This window comes from Miniopterus natalensis, chromosome 12 (genome assembly GCF_054644295.1).
Source record: "Miniopterus natalensis isolate mMinNat1 chromosome 12, mMinNat1.hap1, whole genome shotgun sequence".
NCBI lineage: Eukaryota > Metazoa > Chordata > Mammalia > Chiroptera > Miniopteridae > Miniopterus > Miniopterus natalensis.
The window spans coordinates 74,210,646-74,231,899 of NC_142092.1; the positions used below are offsets into that span (position 1 = coordinate 74,210,646).

A 21,254-nucleotide genomic window follows, 5' to 3' on the forward strand; every position below is an offset into this window, starting at 1 on the left:
TAAACAAGAAAGCAATGCTTAGGCCTAAACCTAACAAAACACAGGGCATGTACCTGGAATTCTGCAAACTGATGATAAATGGAACCAAAGACCTAACTACAAACATGTTCATGGACAGGGAGAAGGCACAGGTGTCAGTTTTCCCTAAGCAGCTCTCCATATTTACCACGGTTCCCCTGAACCCCAGCAGGGCTTTTTGTAGGTACAGACAAGGTGGTTCTGAAAACACTTTAAGAGGATGAAAAACCAGACTGAGAGGAAAGTTATAAACCAGATACCCAGCAAAACCCGCACCCAGACTATATAACTGACTCAGAACTCGGCAGTAAGAAAATGACCAACTCAGGTTAAAAATGAGCAAAAGAAACAAACACACACTTCACCAAAAAAGATATTCAACGTTATTAGACATTAGAGATGTGCAAATTAAAACCCAGACAGAACCCACACCTGTTACACACACAAGCACACACACTGCCCACGAGGACAGGCGGGAACAAGAAGGGGTCCAGCTGCCACCTTGGTCCACTGGGGCTGCAACCACCACCCAGCAGAGGCTGGGGGCTTACAAACAACAGCCCTCAGTGCTGGAGGCTGAGGACTGAGGTCACGTGCCAGCAAGGTGGGGACAACCCTCATTCAGGTGGCAGATCTCAAGGTGTCCTCACAGGATGGGTGAGCTCTGTGGGTCCCTCTCATAAGGGCACTGATCCCATCACGGGGGCCCCACCCTCACAACCTAATCACCTCCCAAAAGCCCACCTCCCAACACCTTCACCTTGGGGTCAGAGCTTCAAAGTGTGCATTTGTTGTTTGTGTGTGCGCGAAAGAGTGTGAGTGACACATTCAGACCCCGCAGCTGCTCTGGAAAATAGTTGCAGAATTTAAACTGCACTTTCTGTGTGACCTGGCAGTATCACCACACAGTTCCACAGTGCCACCGAGAACCAGATAGACAAGACCAACAAACGACAGAAAGGACAGACTGGCTATTCTCCGAGGTCCTGGAGGAGCAGACACCTGCTTGCACTACAGTCCCCACCAAAGCCAGGCATCCAGGGAACTCACGGTCCAGCATGACAGGTTTTAAAACCCAAGGGAGGGAAACAGCTACCTGTCGATGATTCAGTCTGAGTCTTAACACATTTTAAAAGTGCAATAGTCTTGTTTGTGGATAAAGAAACAGTGAAAGAAAATTTAAGCCCAGCAAACTGCTGAAGATGGTGCCTGGAGCTAAGGAGGTGCTTCAGGTGCAACAGCTCCCATGTGTGGATCCAGGGATGGACACACATGCTTATTTCATCATTCTCTCTGCTTTTCTGTCCTTTAACTTCCCCAGAGAGACAGTGACAGTGTCAAGGGCAGTCAGATGTTAAGGGTTCTCTCTGAAGATGCCCAGGCAGTTGTGCCAGCCTGGCTCACAGGTCCCAAAAATAAGGACAGCCACCCGTCCTCACCCCAGAGGCTGAGGCCTGACCCGGATCTACTGAGGTCCACCTGTGGCCAGGCTACCCCAGGGGTCTGCGGCTGCTGGCGCCCAGAGAAGTCCTGGTTTGGGGGAGGGAGGGGCAATGTTGCTGTCAGGTCCCCAAACACCAACAAAGCCACTGGTTGCTCCCCCAGCTGGGGTCCCTGCATGCTCCATAGGGTGGGGCAGGCCCAGAACTGCTCTCGAGGCAGCCCCTGGAAGGTCTGAGGGAGGAGACAGCTGGCAAAGAACATTCCAGAAGAAAGAGCCGCCAGCTTCACCATGTTGCAGGAGTGAGCTGGAGTGTCAGGGAACCCACAGAGCTACTTGGGGAGCTGGAGATGCAGGCCAGGCTGTGAGGCCAGGAAGGAGCCCCTGCAAGTCCACCACCACCAAGGCTGGAGCCAATGGACACCACTTAATCACAGAGGTGTAACGATTTAATGACAACTTTCCCGCAGCCTGACGGGGCAGCTGACATATCTCTTGCGGAGACTGAGTGTGCACCCTGCACATGCCACAGGGGCAAGCTGACAGGATGCTCTAAGGCCGAGGCCCCTCCCTGCCCCCTGGCCTGGCCAGGCTGGCAGAGCAGGTCCCCTCAGACCACGGCCAGGCCCTAGACTGTCCCTTCTCTCCAGGGCCACAGGGTGGGACCAGGCACTGGGGCTCCTAGTTGGGGTGGCCCTCCCCTTGCAACCCGCTTGCCCTCTGCTCACCTGCCCAGCTGCTCCTGCTGCATGGCAAGAGCTCCGAGCACCCACAGGACAGCCTGCGGTAAGCTCTCCAGGTCCACGGCCCAGCCATGACCTGGGGCTGAGCGCCCTCCCCTGGAGGTGGCTCCTTCCCCGCGGGACAGGACCTGAACTCAGCTCCTGCCCACCACAGCGAGGCCCAGGCCCAGCATGGTTGCTGTCACCAAGACGCTGGCCAGGCTGCCCCTGACCTGACCTAGTTGAAGGTGGCTAGAGCCCTGTCAGGTCCACGATGGCCTTGATGAAGATGGCATCATCCCGCACATAGGAATTCTTGGCCTCCATCTTGGAGACAGGGCAGAAGAGGGGGCAGCCGCTTGCAATGTTCATGTCACTGACTGGCCGCTGGAAAGAAGATGAGGTCACATCGGGTCTGAAGGCATCAATCACATGCTCCCGGTTGTTCTGGTCAAGCAACATGAGGGTCACCTGGGAGGAGAGTGCAGGAGGGACAGCATGAGCCTGACTGCCACCCACTGGTCAGCCCCTCTGGGTGACTGCCCGTTTTGGCATTTTTCTGTCCATGGACACTGGGCCCCGAGGCTGAGCCTAGTGCTATCGACCTGTATCAGCTCATGTGTTTGCTTAATGATGTCCACACCCAAGGAATAGCCCATTTCAGGAGAGGCCACCCTCACCCTTTGCTCTGCCTCCTCCTGCGAGCGCAGTTCTGGCAAACCTCATCCCTAAATCTCAAGGTTTCAGGGGTGCATCACTCCACAGGAAAAGGTCCCCCCTTGGAAACAGGCTCTCCCAGGCCAAATTTCTCACTGCTGGTCCAAGTGGCAGTGAAGCTGGTGACTACCAGAGTGCTCAGTGATAGTGCCCACATACACGTCTGGGGCAAGGAGCCCCAGCACCAGCCCAACAACCTCGCCAGCCTGCAGGCACCCAGGGCCCCACTGCAGCCGCAGGACTACTGGCGCACCTTTTGGTTGAAGGGCCAGCGCAGGAGGGCGTCGTTGGGGCCTTTCATCACCACAAAGAAGAGAGACAGGTGTGTGCCACGCCCGGTGCCATCCCCATTCAGGTACACACGCAGGCACATCTTGTAGCCGTACCTGCTGGTGTAGAAGGCTGTGGGGGATTAGGGGGTGAGTGGAGGGTGAGGCAGGGGCACCACAGAGGCAAGGCCCACCCGGTCGCCTCCCCTGAGGGACAGAGGACAGACTCTTCCTCCACCTCCCTCTGCATACTGCCCTCTAGGAGACCCACAAACTGGGCATTGAAAAGGGGGTATGAGAACAGCCAGCAGCTGGACATGGGGTGTACAGAAGAATAGGCCTGGTGTGGGGGGGTCCCGCCTGGTGCAGCTGCCCTCCTGGTGGCCGTGTTGAGATGGGGGACAGTGACTGCAAGGGGCAAGGAGCCGAGTCCTGGTGGGGGCTCCCACTACAGGGAGGACTAGTCACCCACCCCTGCTCTCAGGGAGGCATAGCAGGCTCCTGGCATGAGCCAGGGACAGACCCCAGCCTGGGGGTGGGGTGGGGATGGGACATGGACACCCAGGATAGCAGTAGCTGGGGAACAATACCTGGGGAGAAGATGGCTGGTATGCGGCCAGCCACAGCCTCCTGGCGCTTCCTGGCGAAGTCCGAGATCTTCCAGATGAACACCCCATCGAAGGTGGATGCCTCCATCTCATGAACCTTCTGCTCCAGGTCGGCCATTGCCAGGTCCTTCAGGCCAATGCTCCTCTCCAGCTGCTGCACCTGGGGGCACATGGAGCCCCAGAAGGATGAGGGGTCGTGGGCTTGCTCCACGCTGTTCTGTGGAGACCTCCTTCCATCTCACAGGAAGGGGCTGTAAAACCACCACCACGCCCAGCTCTCCTGTCTCCCCGTGCTCCTGAGGCTCCCCTGGGTCAGCCTCTCTCAGGTCAGCCCCATCCCCAGGAGACCCCACTCGGCCTGGGGTTCGAAGGCTGTCCTGACAGACTGCAAGCACACGTCCCATGGCTCCCTCTGCCCCCAGAGTCGGGTCCGTGCGTGAATGGGCTCAGGAAGGGGCTCTGTTCAGAGAGGGAGGCAGAGGCCAACACCGAGCTGGGGGTCCAGGCACTGTCCCCAAAGTCCTGGCTCGAGGAGGCCACCCCAGCCCCGGGCACAAACCTTATTACTCAGGGCTTCAATCCTGTCTTGGTCCAGCCGGTGCTGCCGGCCGCAGGCCTCAGCAGTCATGGCCACCCTCTCCACCTCCCGGTTCAGGACACACACAATGTTCTCAAAGGTGGCAGTCTTCCTCTCCAAGGCCTCACACCTCCGCAGGAGCTCCGCAGCCTTGGAGAGCTCTGGCCCCGGGCCCAGGGACAGGTGCTTGGCCTCCAGGAGTACGCCCAGCAGCATGGCCAGGTGCTCCCGGAGCTGCTGCAGTTCGTGCTCCTGCTGCTTCTCGGTCTCCACCTGCAGAGACCACACAGGGCACTTGCCCTCCTCCACACCTGTGCTCAGTCCTGACCCGGCTCCGCCACACACATGGCCTCGGCAGAGCACACAGGTGCCGGAAAGCGAGGTGGCAACATATATGAGTGACCTTTCCACCCATCTGCCTGCCCACGTTTCATTGTCACTGTCGGAAGTCGGTCGTGTTTCACACACAAACCTTCCTACTCACTTGCTGGCCTATATTTACAGTGACAGGAGGAACACCCCCCGGGGCTGGAGGGAGGGCAATAAAAAGAAGCCTCTTTGGATAGTCTTTGCTCCACAGATCTGACTTTGCAGCCGTGTTTCTTCCAAATGTCCACAACAAATTTCAGATAGTCTGACACTCAACAAATCAAAAGAAGAAAGAAACAAGGAACCTGCATGTGAGGCACCCCCACCCCAAGGAGCCAACCCCATGGTCCTCAGACAGGAGCCCCCAGGCATTCCAGGGAGCTGTGGGGACTGCTGTACATGGATGGTTTAAAAAAGCCAACTGTTCCCTGGCCAGGCGTGGCTCAGTGGTTGAGCATTGACCTAGGATTTAGGAGATCTCCGTTGGATTCCCGGTCAGGGCACACGTCCGGGTTGTGGGCTCGATCCCCAGTCGGGGGCGTGCAGGAGGCAGCCGATCAATGACTCTGTAGTCATTGATGTTTCTCTTTTTCTCTTCCTCTCCCTCCCTCTGAAATCAATAAAAATATATTTAAATAAAAAATTAAAAAGCCAACTGTTGCCCTAGTCGGTTTTGCCCAGTGGTTAGAGCATCGGCCTACGGACTGAAGGGTCCTGGGTTCAATTCCTGATCAAAGGCATGTGCTCGGTTGCAGGCTCAATCTCCGGCCTCAGTCGGGGTGTATGCCCGAGGCAACCAATCAATGTGTCTCTCTCACGTCAGTGTTTTCCTCTCTCTCTCTCCCTTCCTCCTTCCCTCCCTTTCACTCTTTCTGGAAAAAGCAATGGAGGAAGTATACTTGAGTACAGATTTTAAAAAAAAAGCCAGTTGTTGCTATGCTTGGGGCCTGAGATCCAGGGTCAGACCAATGAGGTCAGTTTGGGTAGGAGGAGGTCAGTGTGCTGGAGGATGGCCAGGCCAGTAATTGCAGCAGAGAGGAGGTCACAGGCAGCGGGAGCCAAGGTCACACAGGAAGAACCATGCAGGCCTCAGAGGTGAGTTGGGGAGGTGGGAGGCAGGTGGGGTCCCGGACCTATTTGTTGCTAGGAAGAGTGCAGGACCATCCGGCTCACTGGACGTGACATAGCAGACAAGAGAGTCAAGAATGACTGCTGGACATTTAGCCAGTGAGGCTGGGTGAACCCAGGTACTCATTTTGGGTGAGGTGGAAGACTGGCCTGTGCCTGAGGTATGAGATGCCAAGGGGGTGTCAGGGAGGTGCGAGGCACTGGGTGCTTTCAGCGGATGGGGGTGGTTAGGGCTGGGGCCACCAGAGGTGGAGATCAGTGGGAAGAGAGTGAGCAGGGCAGCCTGGGGCTTAAGCCTGGGAACCTGAGGGCCAGGTAGCGAAGGACAGGCAACTAGGGCAGTGGGAGCGAATAGGAGGCTGGTGGGGGCCACTGAAAACCAGGTTCAGGAAGGGGGCACCTGGTGCAGGAGGCGGGGACTCAGGAGGACCTGGACTCACCATCTCGGGGCAGCCGACTTCGTGAAACCGACAGGGCACTGGGCACTTGCCGCAGGTCCTGATGTGGTCCTGAAACTAGAAGGCCGTGGCGTCAGATGCTGCACCTCTGGGCCAGGTCAGAGCTCACAAGGGTCACTGGCCCACCCCACCCCACCTCTGCACTCTTGTCTGACCAAAACCCAAGAGCCCACTTCCAAGGCCAAAGATGTACACACACCTGCACACACACACAGACACACACTCAAACATGCTTCCAGACACACACACGCACTTGTACATACACACAGGCACTCACACATGCTTGCACACACATGCTGACACATGTGCTCGCATACATCTGCACACACCCACAATGGCACACACACACAGATGCACACACCGGCACTCACACCTGCACACATCCCCCCCACATAGACACTCACATGCACTTACATACAATACACACACATATGCTCACAGTGGCCATAACCGAGGTGGGTGCAGCCTGGGACCAACACCTCAGGACACCTGTGGAGATCCTGGTCCCTCCACCATAGTCTTGGGGTGCAGCGTGTCCAAGGCCCCAGGCCCTGGAGCCAGAAGCTGGTTTCCCCGGAGCCCAGAATAAAGAGGGGACCAGGCAACGACACTGACCTAGTGTGGTGTTGGTGCAGGACAACATAAGACCCATGGAGCTGAACAGAGAGGCTGCTGAGCAGACACGCAGCACCTGGGCTCAGGGAGGGCGAAAACAGGCTCACATTCCCACAGGTGGAGCAGCGGCAGGACACCCAGAAGTGGTCCCTCCTACGCCACCCACCAGGGACCTGGGATGTGAGAAAACCCAACCTCCAGAGCGAAAAAGTCCCCCCTCTGAATCACAATCAGAAACTGCAGGAGAAACCTTGACAGTGCTCCCGAAGCAAAACCACCAGGAAGCAAGCAAAAGTGCAAAAGGCCCTAACACAGAGTCCCAAACAGTAAAGACAGACCAGAAGCTCCGCCAAGGAGTGGGCAGGAGTGCTTGCTTTGGCAGCATATGTACTAAGATTGGAACGATACAGAGAAGATTAGCATGGACCCTGCGCAAGGGTGACACGCAAATTCGTGAAGCGTTTCATATTTCTCTCAACAATAAAGATAAATTTTTTTAAAAAGTAGGCAGGAGCTGCGAATTCTTATCAAACGTAAGAGAAACACCAACAAACATGAAGCGAAAGCGCTCAACCAGGCTCATGCAGGAGAACACAACTCCAGTCGCCCCAACATGGTCCTCCCAGTCACCAGGGTGAGACCCGGAGCGCTGACCCGACACCCTGCTGGCAGGTTGGAGACCCAGGTATTCTCTTGGCTGACAGGGTGCAGGTTTCTGAATGCCTGGGTCTGAGCTGACAAACCACCTGCATCTCCCTCTGACGTCTCAGAAAGCCTTTTTCTAGTTTTCACTTTGGAGCTGTGACTATTTTACAAAAACTGCTACAAGGCAGTTTTTTAAAAGAGCATCTTAAAAACTCAAAAGCAAAAGGACAAGTGAGCTGAATGGCAGGCTGACCCAGCAGCTTGTCTGCTCAGTGGAGAACACTCGTGACGAGACCACACAGACGCATACCCTCCCAGAGCAGCGAGCCTGCGGGCGCCACAGTGATGATTACACAGCCAGACGACACCATGAACACTGTTCCCAGATCATCAGGGACTAAGATCTTCTGTAGCAGGAAGAATATTAGATTTGGGAGGTAAAAAACTGAACTGAGAGATCAGTACAAACCCAGGGTGAATTTTCTCTTAAAACAGAGCCAGGATTCCTACTGCTTGTAACCTGAACCTGCACTGTGGGACGGAGGGGCTGGGATAGGGAGGCGGCCACCCAGCACGCTTGAACCTCAGGAATGTTCAAAGGAAATACTGTGTACTCTACCACCGCCAGGTGTGGTTGTTTCCATCACTGACAGTGTAACAGAAGAGTAGCCCACAGGTGACCCACACACAGGCCATCGTTTCTCCCTGGGGCGCCAGGTCGTAATCCCACAGCACGCAGCACAGGCCCCTCACAGCCAAGGCTTACACCATCCTTGCTGATCTCAGAGGCACCAGGACACAACTTACCTTCTCACGTGGGATCTTCTTCTTGCCACAGCCATCGCAAGTCAAGGGGAACTTGGGGCAGACCTCGTGGTGCGCCTTAAAGAGAAGCGGTCAGGAGCGTTAGGGGTGGGACACTGGGGATATGCTGATGCTGGCACCACGCCTAGCACCTGGTCATGCTGTGCTTGGCGTCACTGTCCTCAGCTCCAGGGGGCCTGTGGTTCCCCAAGACCCCAACCCCATGATGGTGCTAGACACTGGCGGGTCCTGCAGGCCCTGTGGGAATCTCAGAGATATTAGACCCTCCTCTCATCTGGTGGCATCCGGAGCAACACAACAAAGACGAGTTGCTAACAGAGACTTTCAGAGGAGTGGGACCACTTGCAGTCCTGACTAAGACAGGGCCATGTGGGATGGAGATGGCTGAGGTGGCCTAGCCGAGAATGGAGGGACTTTCTGGTGACAGACCAGCTGGAACATCCCTAAGACCCTGTAGATGCTGCAAGGCTCCTGGAGTCCACCTGACATGCTGGCCCTGACCAGGTCTCCAAGATCTAACAGTTTATGGAAAGAGGGAACAGAGGAACGCGTTAAGGATACCTCAGGGATGCAATCAGCCAAGGCAAACTGGCCAACCTCTTCAACAAACAAATGGTGAACAAAAACCCCTAGGAAACCACTGGAGAGGAAGACAGGCCTCGCAGTTGTATCAGCAAAACACAGGCAGGACTGTCTGGGTCCTGGTGACAATCAGTGACCAGCACAGACACTCAGACACACAGAGCGAGCGTGTGACAAGCAACGATAAGGAGTTGCCCTCAAGTTTAGACATGGTGGTGACACAGAGAGGTCTGCACAAACAAGGCGCACGGGAGAATTTTTGGATGAAACACAAAATAGGGGAGTGGTCTAGTAACAGCCTGGAGGCCGGACTCAGCCTGGCGTGGGGTGACACTGACATACCCTGTAAGGTGATGGGATCTGCGCTACCCTCCTGTGTGTGAACTTTCCTGAAATAATACAGCTTCCTAAAATGACTTGGCTTTGACCCCACACCCAACCAAGTTCCCCACTGAGGGTCTCCCGCCGCACAGCCCCAGCAGCACACTGAGCTGGCTGCTCGCTGCCTCACCGTCACGTCGGCCCAGCAGCAGGGGGCCCGGCAGTGCGGGCAGCTGAGGCTCCTCCCGGGGCACTCCTGCTCCACGTGGCGTGCCTTCTCGCACAGGCGCACCAGGCCCCTGCACGCCGGGCACTCGGTCAGCATGAACGGGCAGTGTCCTTCATGGCAACTCTGGCAACAGAGGAAGCAAGGTGTCCACAGAGCGCATGCAGGACATGGTGGCAGCCACGCTGCGCCCACCCTGCGGGTGCCACCCAGCTGTGGCTCCTGCTTCAGGAGCCCCACAGTGCCAGCAAGGGCTACCACCCACGTTCTGAGAATCAAAATCCCTCCAATACCTCTGCTCCGGGTCAGAGGTAAGGACCTATTCCAGCTGGTGGCACCCTACCCACACCACAACCCCAAGAATGTCCCTCCCGATGCCTGACCATGGGGTACAGAGGGGACTGCTCTGAGTGATATTTGGAGACCATAGGACCATAGCCAGAGAGTGAGAGGGGCCGACAGGGTGGGGATGGGGACAGGTGCAGAAAGGCAGGAAAAGTGGGAGGGCACCAGAGGGGGCAGGAGAGCCACAGCCGGTGACACAGGGACAAAGCCAGCTGGGCGCCAGCCGGCCAGGACAGAAGGCAGAGGAGTGACCAGAGTCAATGGCTATGAGAAGGGGCCATGGGGCCAGAGCAAGAAGCAGAGAAGACACTCAGGAGCCTACCACTCATTGCCACTCCACACCTAGAGCTGGTGAGCCCCACCTTCCAGAGCCGGCGGTACAGGGTGACATGGCTAGGAAGGCCCTAAGGCCTGTCTGAGGGAGGCAGCGTCCCAGCCTGGGACTCTCTGGGTTACAGGTTGCAAGGGTCAGGTGAGGGGAGGCCTGGGAGCAACCCAGGATGAGCCAGGGCAGCACGGGAGAAGGTCGAGGAGGGAGGGGCCGGCTCGGGTCTCAGGAGTCAGGAATCTGAGGGACCCAAGTTCAGACCAGCCTCAGGTTGCTGCTTTGCTGTGAATGAGCCAACAGGGAGACCCTGAGGGTACTGAGGGACCTGGGATGACCACTCGGACTGGAGGGGAGGGTGAGAAAGGCTGGGAGCCAAGTGGGTCAGTAGAGAACCTGAAGCCTCAGAGGCAACTGGGAGGACAGGTCAGTTCTTCCCCAAGTTGGGCCACAGGCTCCCCCAGGGGGTCAGGACCTCTATTCTATGGATCCTGCTGCCCTGCCAGCACTGGGGGCAGGGCCCAGCCTGGGCCACACTGAGCACAGAGCAGCCACTCCAACAAAACCAGAGGGGCCTCAGCAAAGATCTCAGTGCAGCCCTGGCCAGTGTGGCTCAGCGGTTAAGAGTGTCTGCCTGTGGAATGAAGGGTCCCGGGCTGGATGGCCAAGGGCATGCACCTCAGGTGCAGGCTCGATCTGGTCCTCTATTGGGGCGCATGCAGAAGGCAACCAACCAATGCGTCTCTCTCACATCGGTCTCTCCCCCACCCCTTCCACTCTCTCTGAAAAGCAATGGAAAAAATATCCTCTGGCTAAAAAAGGGTTAAAAAAATATATCTTGGTGCAGCACCTATAATTAGGGCCTGTGGGCTCCCTAAGAGTGTGCTCTCAGCAAGACAAACTCCTCGGGGGACGTGGGCCGACTGAAAGGACCATGTAGAGTGCAGGCACTACACAAGGGGAGAAGGGCACGTGGGCCATTGTGGACCACACCTGCCCACCGCCCCAGGTCCGTGTCCACAGTGGGGATGCTGTGCCACCACTGCACGGGCCTGAACCAGTTGTGTCAGCTCCCCCCCTCAGGAGACCTTCAGAAAGAACCATGTGTCAGAGAAAGCAACGTTTATTCAACCAAAATTCCAACTAGACATTTAAGCAAATAGCAGAGATGGAGCACACTCGCCTCTCTGCCAGCCACGGCCTCTCTCAGCCCCTCTCACTCCAGAGCAGCTGGCCGTGCAGGTTATCGCCACGATGAGCACCCAGCAGGCTCCACAAACACCTGAGTTCTTAGAAAATACTAGACGTCACTGCAGCGGAAAAACATTCAAAGGCTAAGCAGGGTCTCTCCTATCTTTCCACATTCATCTGACTGGGCCGTGGTACGAGCATCTCACAACACACCCTAACTCTGAGCAACCTCAAGGATAACCGAGCCAGCTCAGGGATGACATTAGGGCTCCAGCTCTGGCAGAGGTGGGGGGCACCTGTGCACCGAGGCCTGCGGCGTTGACAGCCGGGGGGAGGTTTCATCAATTTATCAAAGGCCACAGCCAGCAAGTGTCCCAGAGCAGCACCACCTCCCACATGACCAAACCCAGCTCTCAGGGACTTTCCAGAGCTGGGGACAGCCAGGGACTTTCCAGCCTGCATGCCTGCCGGCCATGGCAAGAGCCCAGGGCTGGCTGTGGTCCCTGCCCTCAGCCAGAGGCCCATGAAGCCATCGCCCACACCACAGGCCTGGAGGCGGCAGAAACCCCAGAGGAATCAGTAGTGGGGGTTAGTCCCCAGGGGTCTTGGTCCTCTCAAAAGGCAGCACAGTACTGCACACCCTACATGGCCTGCCCTCTCAGGAGAGACCCTGACTCCAAGGCCTCTCTAGTCACCTGGGCAGTAACAGCTGAGGGTTGGATGTAGCAACATCACCTATCTGTGCAGGTGAGCACAGTGGCCCTGGGCAGCTACAACCACAGGCAGAAGTCCCTCACTCCCAGAAAGGCACAGAAGGGTGCAAGAGTCCAGAGCTGCTCCACTCCCAGGACCTAGTGCATTTCCTCACCTGCACCCCAGAACTCCTCCCCAAGAGCCCGAAGACCATGCCATCAAGACATCAAGATGGTCCAGAGAGTGAGCACAGTGCACAGGCCAGAAGCAGAAAGGAGAGCCTGCCAAGAACCTAGGATACTGATGCAGACCCAACGGCCAATGCCCCCCACCCCTCTCTGCTGTCCACTGCCAAGGTGGCTCATTCCCAGCCCTGCCCGTGGCCTGGGTAGCCCTGCAGGAGCTCAGCTAACCATGGAGGAACCTGGGTCCCACACAAATGGCTCCCCAGCCTCACCAACTGGGCTGTCCTGGTGATACCAAGGCATTGGCCTCACCACTCACCTAGCCCAGTCTGTCACTCTGTACCACTGACCACAACCCTCCCCCAGACCAGGCCACCACTGTACTTCCTGTCTCCGCCTCAGCCTCCTCCAGGGACCTCATGCATGTGGGATCCTATAGGATTGTCCTTCTATGTGTGGCTCATCTTGCTGAGCACAATGTCTTTAGGGTCTGTCCACGCTGTAGCTTGTGTCAGGATTTCCTTCCTTTTTATGGCCAGATAATGTTCCATGGTCTGGACACCATGCATTAGCTGGTGGGCAATTGGCCACTGTGACCCTTGTGTACCAGTAACCATCTGGGATGTCACTGTAAAGGGCAGTCATTAAGAGAGGTGACCAGAGCCCTGAATGAGCACAGACCCATCACACAGACGCCAGCATGCTAATGCAGGGACACAAGCCACTTGCCCAGCAGATAGGCCACGGAGGAGATGCACACTGGCCACTGCACATCATGGGCCAGGTGCCTTTCTATGACCCTGGGGAAAATGTGCAGATGACTTCTGCAATTTCCAAAGTCAGCACAATTCAAAGTTGGAAAGCACTTGTCTGAGGACTTGCCAGAGAAGTCCCACCAAACGAGAAAGCTGGCTTCCTGCACGCACAGGACTCGCTGCAGCAGCTCTCGGGTGGCACGTGCCCTGCCACCCCACACAGGGGCTGCACATCATTCCAGACTGGGAAACTGGGGCCATGCTGCCTGGGCTCCATGGAGCGGGTCTGGGCTCCGTGCAAGTGGGCATCTAAGTGGACACATTAGAAGTGCCAACGGACCCCTTCCACAGACATAAGACAGGTGAACCCAGCAGGTGTCGCACAGCTCCGTCACACTGTGTGCGGCGAGGGACTGCCTCGCAGAGGCTGTGTACACAGGCAGGCCCTACCTCGTACTCCTTGAGGGTCCCCTTCCAAGTACAGCCATCGGTGGGGCAGATGGCTGGCAGGCTCTCCACCTCCCTGCGGGCAGCATTGTCTGGGAACGCCTGGGGAGAGAGCGGCCTGCGGTGAAGCCTCCTCCCAACCCCGCAGCCTACCCCACGTGACGCAGCAGCAGATCATTTCTAGCTGATGAAGTTTCATCTGCCATTGGTGTCATTAGAGGAAATGTTTTCTGTCCATTTCAACACTTTTAGCCACTCACCGAGCTGCTCTCTAAGATGGAGATGCCTTCCTCGTATATTCCCTCGTGCACACAGGCAGCACAGTTCTGGGGCCCGGAGCTGGGGAGAGGGTGGTGCCGCATGAGACCTACTCCAAGGACACTCGGCCACATCTGCCAGCCAGGCCACTCTGCATATCCCCACTGTCCCCCAAGTCAGCAACAAGCACACGTCAACATGATGTTCAAACATTCAGAACAGTGAGGAGATGTGATCCTCCGACGATCGCCCCATTGTGAACGAGGCGCTCCCTCTCAGAGCACACCCGCAGCAGGTAGAGGCCATCTCACCTTGCCACCAGGCACCCCGAGCCGCAGGGCCCCCGCCTTGCAGGCTTGCCCAGCAGGCCCTGCGTGGGGCTCAGCAGGTGCCTGTGCTCTAGAGCAGGTGCCCGACACACCCACCACCAGCCAGTGCACATGTGAAACTGCCTGTGTGCACACCAGCAACAGGAGACCAGCAGAAACCAACCCCAGTAACCCAGGGTTACTTCCACATGCCACACAATGTCAGCTTGGACCCATCTCTACGGGGTCTCACTTCTGCTTGTTTGCAGTGACCCTGTGCCGTCAGCGAGGGTTCACCTGAGCACAGTCTGCCCAGAGCCACCTCCCCGGCCAGCATAGCCATGCGGCCAACCCCACCCCTGCCCATCCCACCCACATACCTGAGGATGCTGCTCAGACAGAAGGAACAGTAGCGGTGGCCACACTGCGCCTGGAAGGGCCTGCGCAGGACATTCTTACAGGCCGAGCACAGGTACTTGTCCTCCAGCTTGGTCCCCAGGAGAGTCTTGGAGAAGCCGGGCTGCAGCACGTCTAGGGAGCTGGGAGGGGTCACGCTGGCTGCAGCCATGGAAGCCTTGTCCCCCGCGAACACCAAGCCCTGAAGAAGAGCAGAGTGCGTCACCGCAGTCTTGAGAAGTGCCCGTCTCCACAGTAACCCTCAGGGAAAATGCCTGGCCTGGCAGTCAGGGCTCTGGGTCGTCAGGCTGACTGGTGGTCAAGAATCTGGGAAGCATGACAAGCTCTGGAAGGCCTGGGAAACAACCCAGTACCTTCTCCCGTCACAAATGCGGAAACCAAGGCTTAGCTGGAGTGGCGACCTGCCCATGCCACGTGGCTGGCACCCGCCTGCCCACCCCACAGCCCCTAGGCCAGCAGGCTGTCCTCAGTGTCACCCAGCCTGTGTCTGAGCACGGAGAACACCATCTCTGCTAACTCTAGTGCTCGGCGGTCCCCAGTCTCCTGAGGGCCCCACAGTACGTGTGCTGCTGTATGGTAATGGCCTCTACAGCAGGTCTTGTCAGCCTGGCAGCATCCGGCAGTCTCTCCCACGTCAGCTTGGTGCCACCACTCTGCCCTGCCCACTGTCGCCACAGTGCCTCTCACTTCAAGGCTACCCTCTGCTGTCCAGCAGGCTTGGGAAGGCCCCCAAAGCAAGGCAACCAGGATGGGTGATTGGGGGGGGGGCATTCCCCAGCATTCAGAGATTCGGAAACCTCAGATGGAACTCACTGTCCAATGCTCACAATCTCAAAAAGCCAAAGAAACTACCTGTTGCCCTTGGAAAGGGGCAAGTGTCCAGCAGCCCCTGAGCATAAAGCACTGTTCCCTCTGGAAAACTCGAGACCCAGGAAGACGCCAGCCCCTAAAAACCCAAAGAGCTTTCCTTCCCATGCCTGGAAACACAGGCATGGTTTGCCTACAGGCCCCCGTGGGGGTCCAGGACACTATGAAATGACACCCCTTTCCAGGAGACAGATCTGCGCAGAGCAGCGATGGCGTTCTGAGGCTGCCTCGCTGTCCTAAGTTGGCCTGACACCACAGGAAGCAGTGACAGCGGGATGTCGTCGGGCAAAGCCACTTTGAGTCTTCGTGTTTAGACTTGGTACCAATGAGGCCTTACCCCCGACTGCACTGCACAGTTTGGAACATTTTCACACCCTTTCCAGCCCGCAAGGCACACACTTGGAGCACTAGAAAGCAGCCCTCAAAAAGAAAGCCTTTTGGCAGAGAATCTAGACCCTCAAGTTCTGATGAGCTAGGAGCACTGGCCAGGGTGCCACTGAGGACCCACAGCCTCATCTGGGATCCCGCTGCGACCTGCCCACAGCACACTGGAGCAAGGCCACTGGGGCACTGCTCGCAGGACAGGCACTCCACATGTGCTCTGTCCCTTTCTTTTGGTCACGCTACCAAACTGATTCCACAAACCGTGCATGGTTTAAAACCCCTGCTCTAAACTAATTAGACGCAGGAACTTCACATACCATTTTTAGAAAGAAAGGCCACGGTCTATTTACATTTGCTGTATTAAATGAAATACAATATGAAATATGAAGGACTCAGGCCACAGCGTGTTTTCTATGGGCAACAGGTAAAACAGAAGGAAGGGTGCCGTGCTGGGTGCCAGCGGTAGGGTGATGGTGTGCTGTTAATCCTAACCTCAGGATGTTTTCTCCATTGATTTTTAAAGAGAAGGGAGGAGGGAAACATTACTGTGAGAGAGACACATCAATTGGTTGCCTCCTGCCCCGACCGGGGCCTGGGATAGAACCTACAACCCAGGTAGGTGCCCTTGACTGGGAATCAAACCCTCCACCCTTTGGTGCTCAGGCCGAAACTCTAACCACTGAGCCACGTTAGGCAGGCGCTGTTCTTTTTTGAAAACCTCACAGAATAGTTTCTTGTGGCAGTTGTCAGATGGAGCTTTATTCTTCCAGTCAACATTCTACCTAAGCACAGCAAGGCCCCACTTTTTGGTCAACTGACCACACCTTCTGTAGCAGACTGAACCCATCATATGAATCCATCAACTGACTCCTTTTAGACACAACAATGGGCCCCTTGACTGATAAAAATGGGGAAAGGGCCCAACACAGCTGGGCCTGGATATCTCTCCGTTGGCTCCTGCCTGCTAGTGGTCACAGATGCCTGAAACACAGGAAGGAGGGGTTGGAGCTCATCCAGCACCAGGGCATTGGCCACAGGGCAGACGGGCAAAAGGTGCCCACGTGCTCTGGGAGTTCTTAAGTTCTCAATATTTCATTCAAATCTCACTTACCATTTATATTTTAATTTTTAAGAATTATAATGAGCCTGGCTGGGAATGGCTCAGCGGTTGAGCGTCAACCTGGGATCCGCGCAATCGGGGTTTGGTTCCTGGTCAGGGCACATGCCTGGGTTGCGGGCCTGATCCCCAGTCGGGGGCGTGCAGGAGGCAGCCGATCAATGACTCTCTCATCATTGATGTTTCTATCTCTCTCTCTCTCTCTCTCTCTCTCTCGCCTTCCTCTCTCTGAAATCAATAGAGATATATTAAAATAATAATAATAATGAAAACAGCACAAAGACTCAAAGATGTTGTGCCAAAATCAACCACTCCTGCAGCCCCATCACACTTACCCAAAGCCTGGAAGAAAACCTGTGTGTCTCTGGCCCTGGCTGAGCCTCCCTGTGGCTGAAACCACACAGGGCCCAGGGCTCCCCGTGTGCCCAGGAAGGGGTTCTGTCCCCGGGGCAGTAGCCATAAGGGGTCAGATGTCACGAGTGCTGTAACCCAGAACCAAAGTGCCCTGCTGGTTCTTTCAAGCTTCTGCTTTATTTCCCAAACTCTGACTCTCTCAGGTAAGTGGTTAAAAACCAGAGCTATAAACTCTATCCAGGTGAGTGACTCGCACACACCCTTCCCCAAAACAAGCTCCAGACTCAAGTGCCCTAACTTTCCATGACAGGGGCCCTTTGGTAAAAGGGCATTTCTAACAGATGCAGAGCAGTGTTTACGAAGTAATTTGGTTCCATGGCATCAAGGTCAGACAATGTCACCCTGTGGTGATGGGCGCCAGGACAGCAGCTACCTAGGGAAGCGATACTGCGATATGATCCATGTTTGTTTGGTCTTCTCCCCAGGTCCTGGCACAGAGTTCCCCAGGTCCTGGGACTTCCTGAGTGAGGGGACAGAGGAGTATCTCTGTTAGTCACAAGCCCTTTCACCACCAGCCCACCCCAACTCCAGGGAGGGGACAGGAGCTGCAGATTGACTTAGTCCCCAATGGCCAATGAGTTGACTATTCATAAAAATCCCACAGGAAGGGTTCGGAGCTCCCAAATTGGGGAACACAACTCAGTACAGGAAGGGTGACATGCTGGAGGGGACATGGAAGCCCTTCCCCACCCCTGCCCCTGCACATCTCCCATGTGGCTGTCACGCAGTATTTCCCTGCAGCTTTGGGCGTCACAGTATGACAGATGTGGAACATGAGCAGTGTCAGTCAATGATCCTCCCAGGGACAGGTTGCACTGTTACAACAATCCAGTGCTGCCCAAACCGACATCAGAGGGGGCCCTGAACAAGCAACCAGGACTTCTGCTCCTCCCTCAGACCCCCAAGGCTTCCCCAACTTCACCTGTCCTCCCCTACCCGCCAGCTGGAGGGCCTCTGCTTCTGTGCCGGGCCTCCCTCCTGCGATGGTTCAGCTCGCTACCTCACCGGCTCTCTCTCCTTGGTATTGCAGGCCTGTCCCCTCTAGAATGTAAGCACCAAGAGGCAGGGACCCGGCCTGTGCAGCGGGTACAGGAGTGCCCTCTCTGCTCCCCAGGCTTCAGTCCTGTGCACTGAATGACTCTGACACCCATTAATCCGCACCACTGGTCCAGGTCCAAAGCGGGGCACCCTGCCCCTGGAATCTGTGCCATCCATTCCTTCTACCTGAGTCACCTACTCTACCTCCTACCCCCACCCCCACGGTGTATTTGCTTCTAAACCACAACCAGTCTGCGAGACCACCTGCCCCAAATGCCCTCTCCACCCTTGTTGGGCCTTCTACCCTGCTCCTGCTCGAAGCTGGGCACATCTCAGCTCAGACCCTGGGAGGCTTCTGTGAGCCTTCCTCTGCCCTGCCCCACTCAGCTCCTCAGGACAGGGGTGGGGCACTAGGGTGAGACAGTAACTTGCCCTCCCTGTGGACACTCCGCCCAGCACACATCAAGGACAGGAGCATCCAGCACAGGCCTGGACTCCAGGACAACAGAAACTGCACCCTGTTCTTAGCAAAATCTGTGGAGTCTGTGGGTAATTTTTTCTGGATTTTCCTCTCTGGACCATCCTGTGCTTCCCTGTCCACCCTGTCAAACTTCTGCGTGGAAACCCACCTGCCAGCCACAGTCAGTCCGTGCACCGACTGCTGGTGGGCAGCCTGGCGTTTCCACCGCGGGGAGGGGGGTGTATGTGCGCACAAACCCCATGATCACAAGGTAGAGAGGCCCTTTTCTTCCTGGAGAAAGTGCTCTCCCCAGACACAAGTGGTCTCTGTAAATCCTGCCTCTAGCCCCCACCCACTGCTGAAGCAACGTGTTCTTCCAGGTCCCAGGAAAGACACCAGTAAGTCTAGAAACTGCAGGAGCGAGAACCAGGGCTGCAAGTTCGTCGGTCCTGTCCCGTCCACCCCACCCCACCCCACCCCACCCCACCCCACCCCACCCCACCCCACCCCTGCCGAGGGCAGAGGCTTCAGCATGGCCCGCACTCCATTCACCACCGGCCAGCCGCCGCCTGCACGGTGCTGGGGAGACGGCGCGACTACCCACGGAGCGGACAAGGCCACATGGCACAGCACGGCCTCTGGTGGCAGAGGTCTGGGGTGCAGGGGGGACACAGGAAGGGTGCGTGGGAAGCGCCTGCGGGGCTGCCCCAGGCCAGCGGGCAGCCGGCACAGGGCCGGGCCCACCTCGCGCCTCGGGGCTGGGAGGGGAGAGGCTGGGGCTGCAGAGCAGCTGCGGGACGTGGGAAAACACCGCCGGCCTCGCCGCGGGGACGGGCTTTGAGGGCAGCAGTTTTTGGATTCCGCTCGTTTGAAAAACAACAGTAAACTCCGCGGTATGTAAACTATGCTGCAATAAGGCTGGTTTATAAAAGAAGAAAAAAAATGTTGGCCGAGACCTGCACCTAAAGCTAGCCACTGAGTCGCTGAGCACTGCGATCCTCTGCGGTGACAAGGGGCCGACAAGGGGCCCTGCGCGCTGCCGTGGGCTGGGACTCGGCCCCACTCGCGAGACCCGGCCGGGGTGCCTGCCAGCTCTGGGGGGACCTGCCCGCTCTCGGGGGGCCTGCCCGCTCTGGGGGCGCCTGCCCGCTCTCGGGGGACCTGCCCGCTCTCGGGGGACCTGCCCGCTCTCGGGGCTCCTGCCCGCTCTCGGGGGGCCTGCCCGCTCTCGGGGGACCTGCCCGCTCTGGGGGCGCCTGCCCGCTCTCGGGGGGCCTGCCCGCTCTGGGGGCGCCTGCCCGCTCTCGGGGCGCCTGCCCGCTCTCGGGGGGCCTGCCCGCTCTCGGGGGGCCTGCCCGCTCTGGGGGCGCCTGCCCGCTCTCGGGGGACCTGCCCGCTCTGGGGGCGCCTGCCCGCTCTCGGGGGACCTGCCCGCTCTGGGGGCGCCTGCCCGCTCTCGGGGCTCCTGCCCGCTCTGGGGGCGCCTGCCGCTCTCGGGGGGCCTGCCCGCTCTGGGGGCGCCTGCCCGCTCTCGGGGGACCTGCCCGCTCTGGGGGCGCCTGCCCGCTCTCGGGGGACCTGCCCGCTCTGGGGGCGCCTGCCCGCTCTCGGGGCTCCTGCCCGCTCTGGGGGCGCCTGCCGCTCTCGGGAGCAGCGGCCCGGGCCCTCCCGCCGCGGTCAGCGCCGACCCCTGACCAGGCCTCCCGCCCCACGCCCGGCTCTGTGCCCCGGGCAGCTGCCCGCACCCGGTCCCCGCGCAGACGGCCCTCGCCCCCACCTCCGGCCTCAGTTTCATCTCGGGACCGCACCAGGCTCACGGGGGCCCAAAGGGAGGGCCTCGGGCCTCCGCTCAGGCTCCGGGGCAGCGGCCGGGCTGCGGGTGACCTCGGCCCCCGGCGCTTCCAGGACCGGCCGCGTGCGCGGCGGAGCCGGGCCGGGGGACGGGGCGGAGTTAGGGGCGGGCGCGGGGGGCCCTGGGCCGGCCTGCGGGGCGGCAACGGGAGAGGGCGGCCGGGAGGCTCGGGCGCCGGGCGGAAAGCCCCGGCAGGCGGGCCCCGGATGGGCGCGGGGAGCCGTGCGGCGCCCGCAGGCCGCGGCGGGGAAGAGGGGCGCCGGGACCCAGCCCGCGACCCCGCGTTGGGGACCCCGCGCCGTGGATCCCGGGCGCGGAGCCCGCGGGCGTTCGCGAACTTTCCGTCGCGGGCCCCACTCCTAGTTTCAGTTTCCGGTTCCCCCGCCCCGAGAAATCCCCTCAGGCTCGCGGGGCGGCGGCGACCCGTCCTCCCGGCCGTGCGCCCCCCGGCGCCGCGTGTCCGCGCCCCGACCCGAGACCTGACCCTCGACCCCCGACCCCCGACCCGACGTCGACCTCCGCGCCTCACTCACCAACGGTTGCCGCGCGCCAGGAACTGCGCTCCCGCCCAGCCGCCGCCGCCTCCGCGGCGATCCGCCCGCGACCCCTCCTGACGGACTGATGCAAGAGCCTATCCGGAGCGCGCAAGGAGCCGCAGCGGGTGTTGATTGGTCAGC

The 21,254-nt window shown here is 58.3% G+C and overlaps 1 protein-coding gene and 1 non-coding gene across 4 annotated transcripts; one reads left to right on the plus strand and one right to left on the minus strand.

The window, feature by feature from the left end:
• Positions 1–378: 378 nt before the first annotated feature.
• On the minus strand, positions 379–21,139 carry TRAF2 (TNF receptor associated factor 2). 3 transcript variants are annotated; one of them, XM_087823102.1, is made up of 12 exons: positions 18,164–18,354; positions 17,601–17,687; positions 14,409–14,626; positions 13,723–13,801; positions 13,466–13,564; positions 9,486–9,647; positions 8,375–8,449; positions 6,290–6,364; positions 4,335–4,625; positions 3,758–3,935; positions 3,152–3,300; positions 379–2,652 (listed from the first exon to the last, which is right to left on the minus strand). In XM_087823102.1, exons 3-12 carry the CDS (start codon positions 14,594–14,596, stop codon positions 2,434–2,436), a joined length of 1,515 nt encoding a protein of 504 aa, XP_087679228.1. In that variant the 5' UTR covers positions 14,597–14,626; positions 17,601–17,687; positions 18,164–18,354; the 3' UTR covers positions 379–2,433. The 3 variants fall into 3 exon arrangements, with proteins under 3 accessions (XP_087679228.1, XP_016067333.1, XP_087679227.1); XM_016211847.2 differs by lacking the exons at positions 17,601–17,687; positions 18,164–18,354 and adding an exon at positions 21,111–21,139; XM_087823101.1 differs by lacking the exons at positions 17,601–17,687; positions 18,164–18,354 and adding an exon at positions 20,503–20,567.
• LOC148091905 (U6 spliceosomal RNA) lies at positions 7,289–7,395 on the plus strand. The gene has a single exon (XR_015715465.1). It is a non-coding gene; the product is annotated as a U6 spliceosomal RNA (small nuclear RNA).
• Positions 21,140–21,254: the final 115 nt, after the last annotated feature.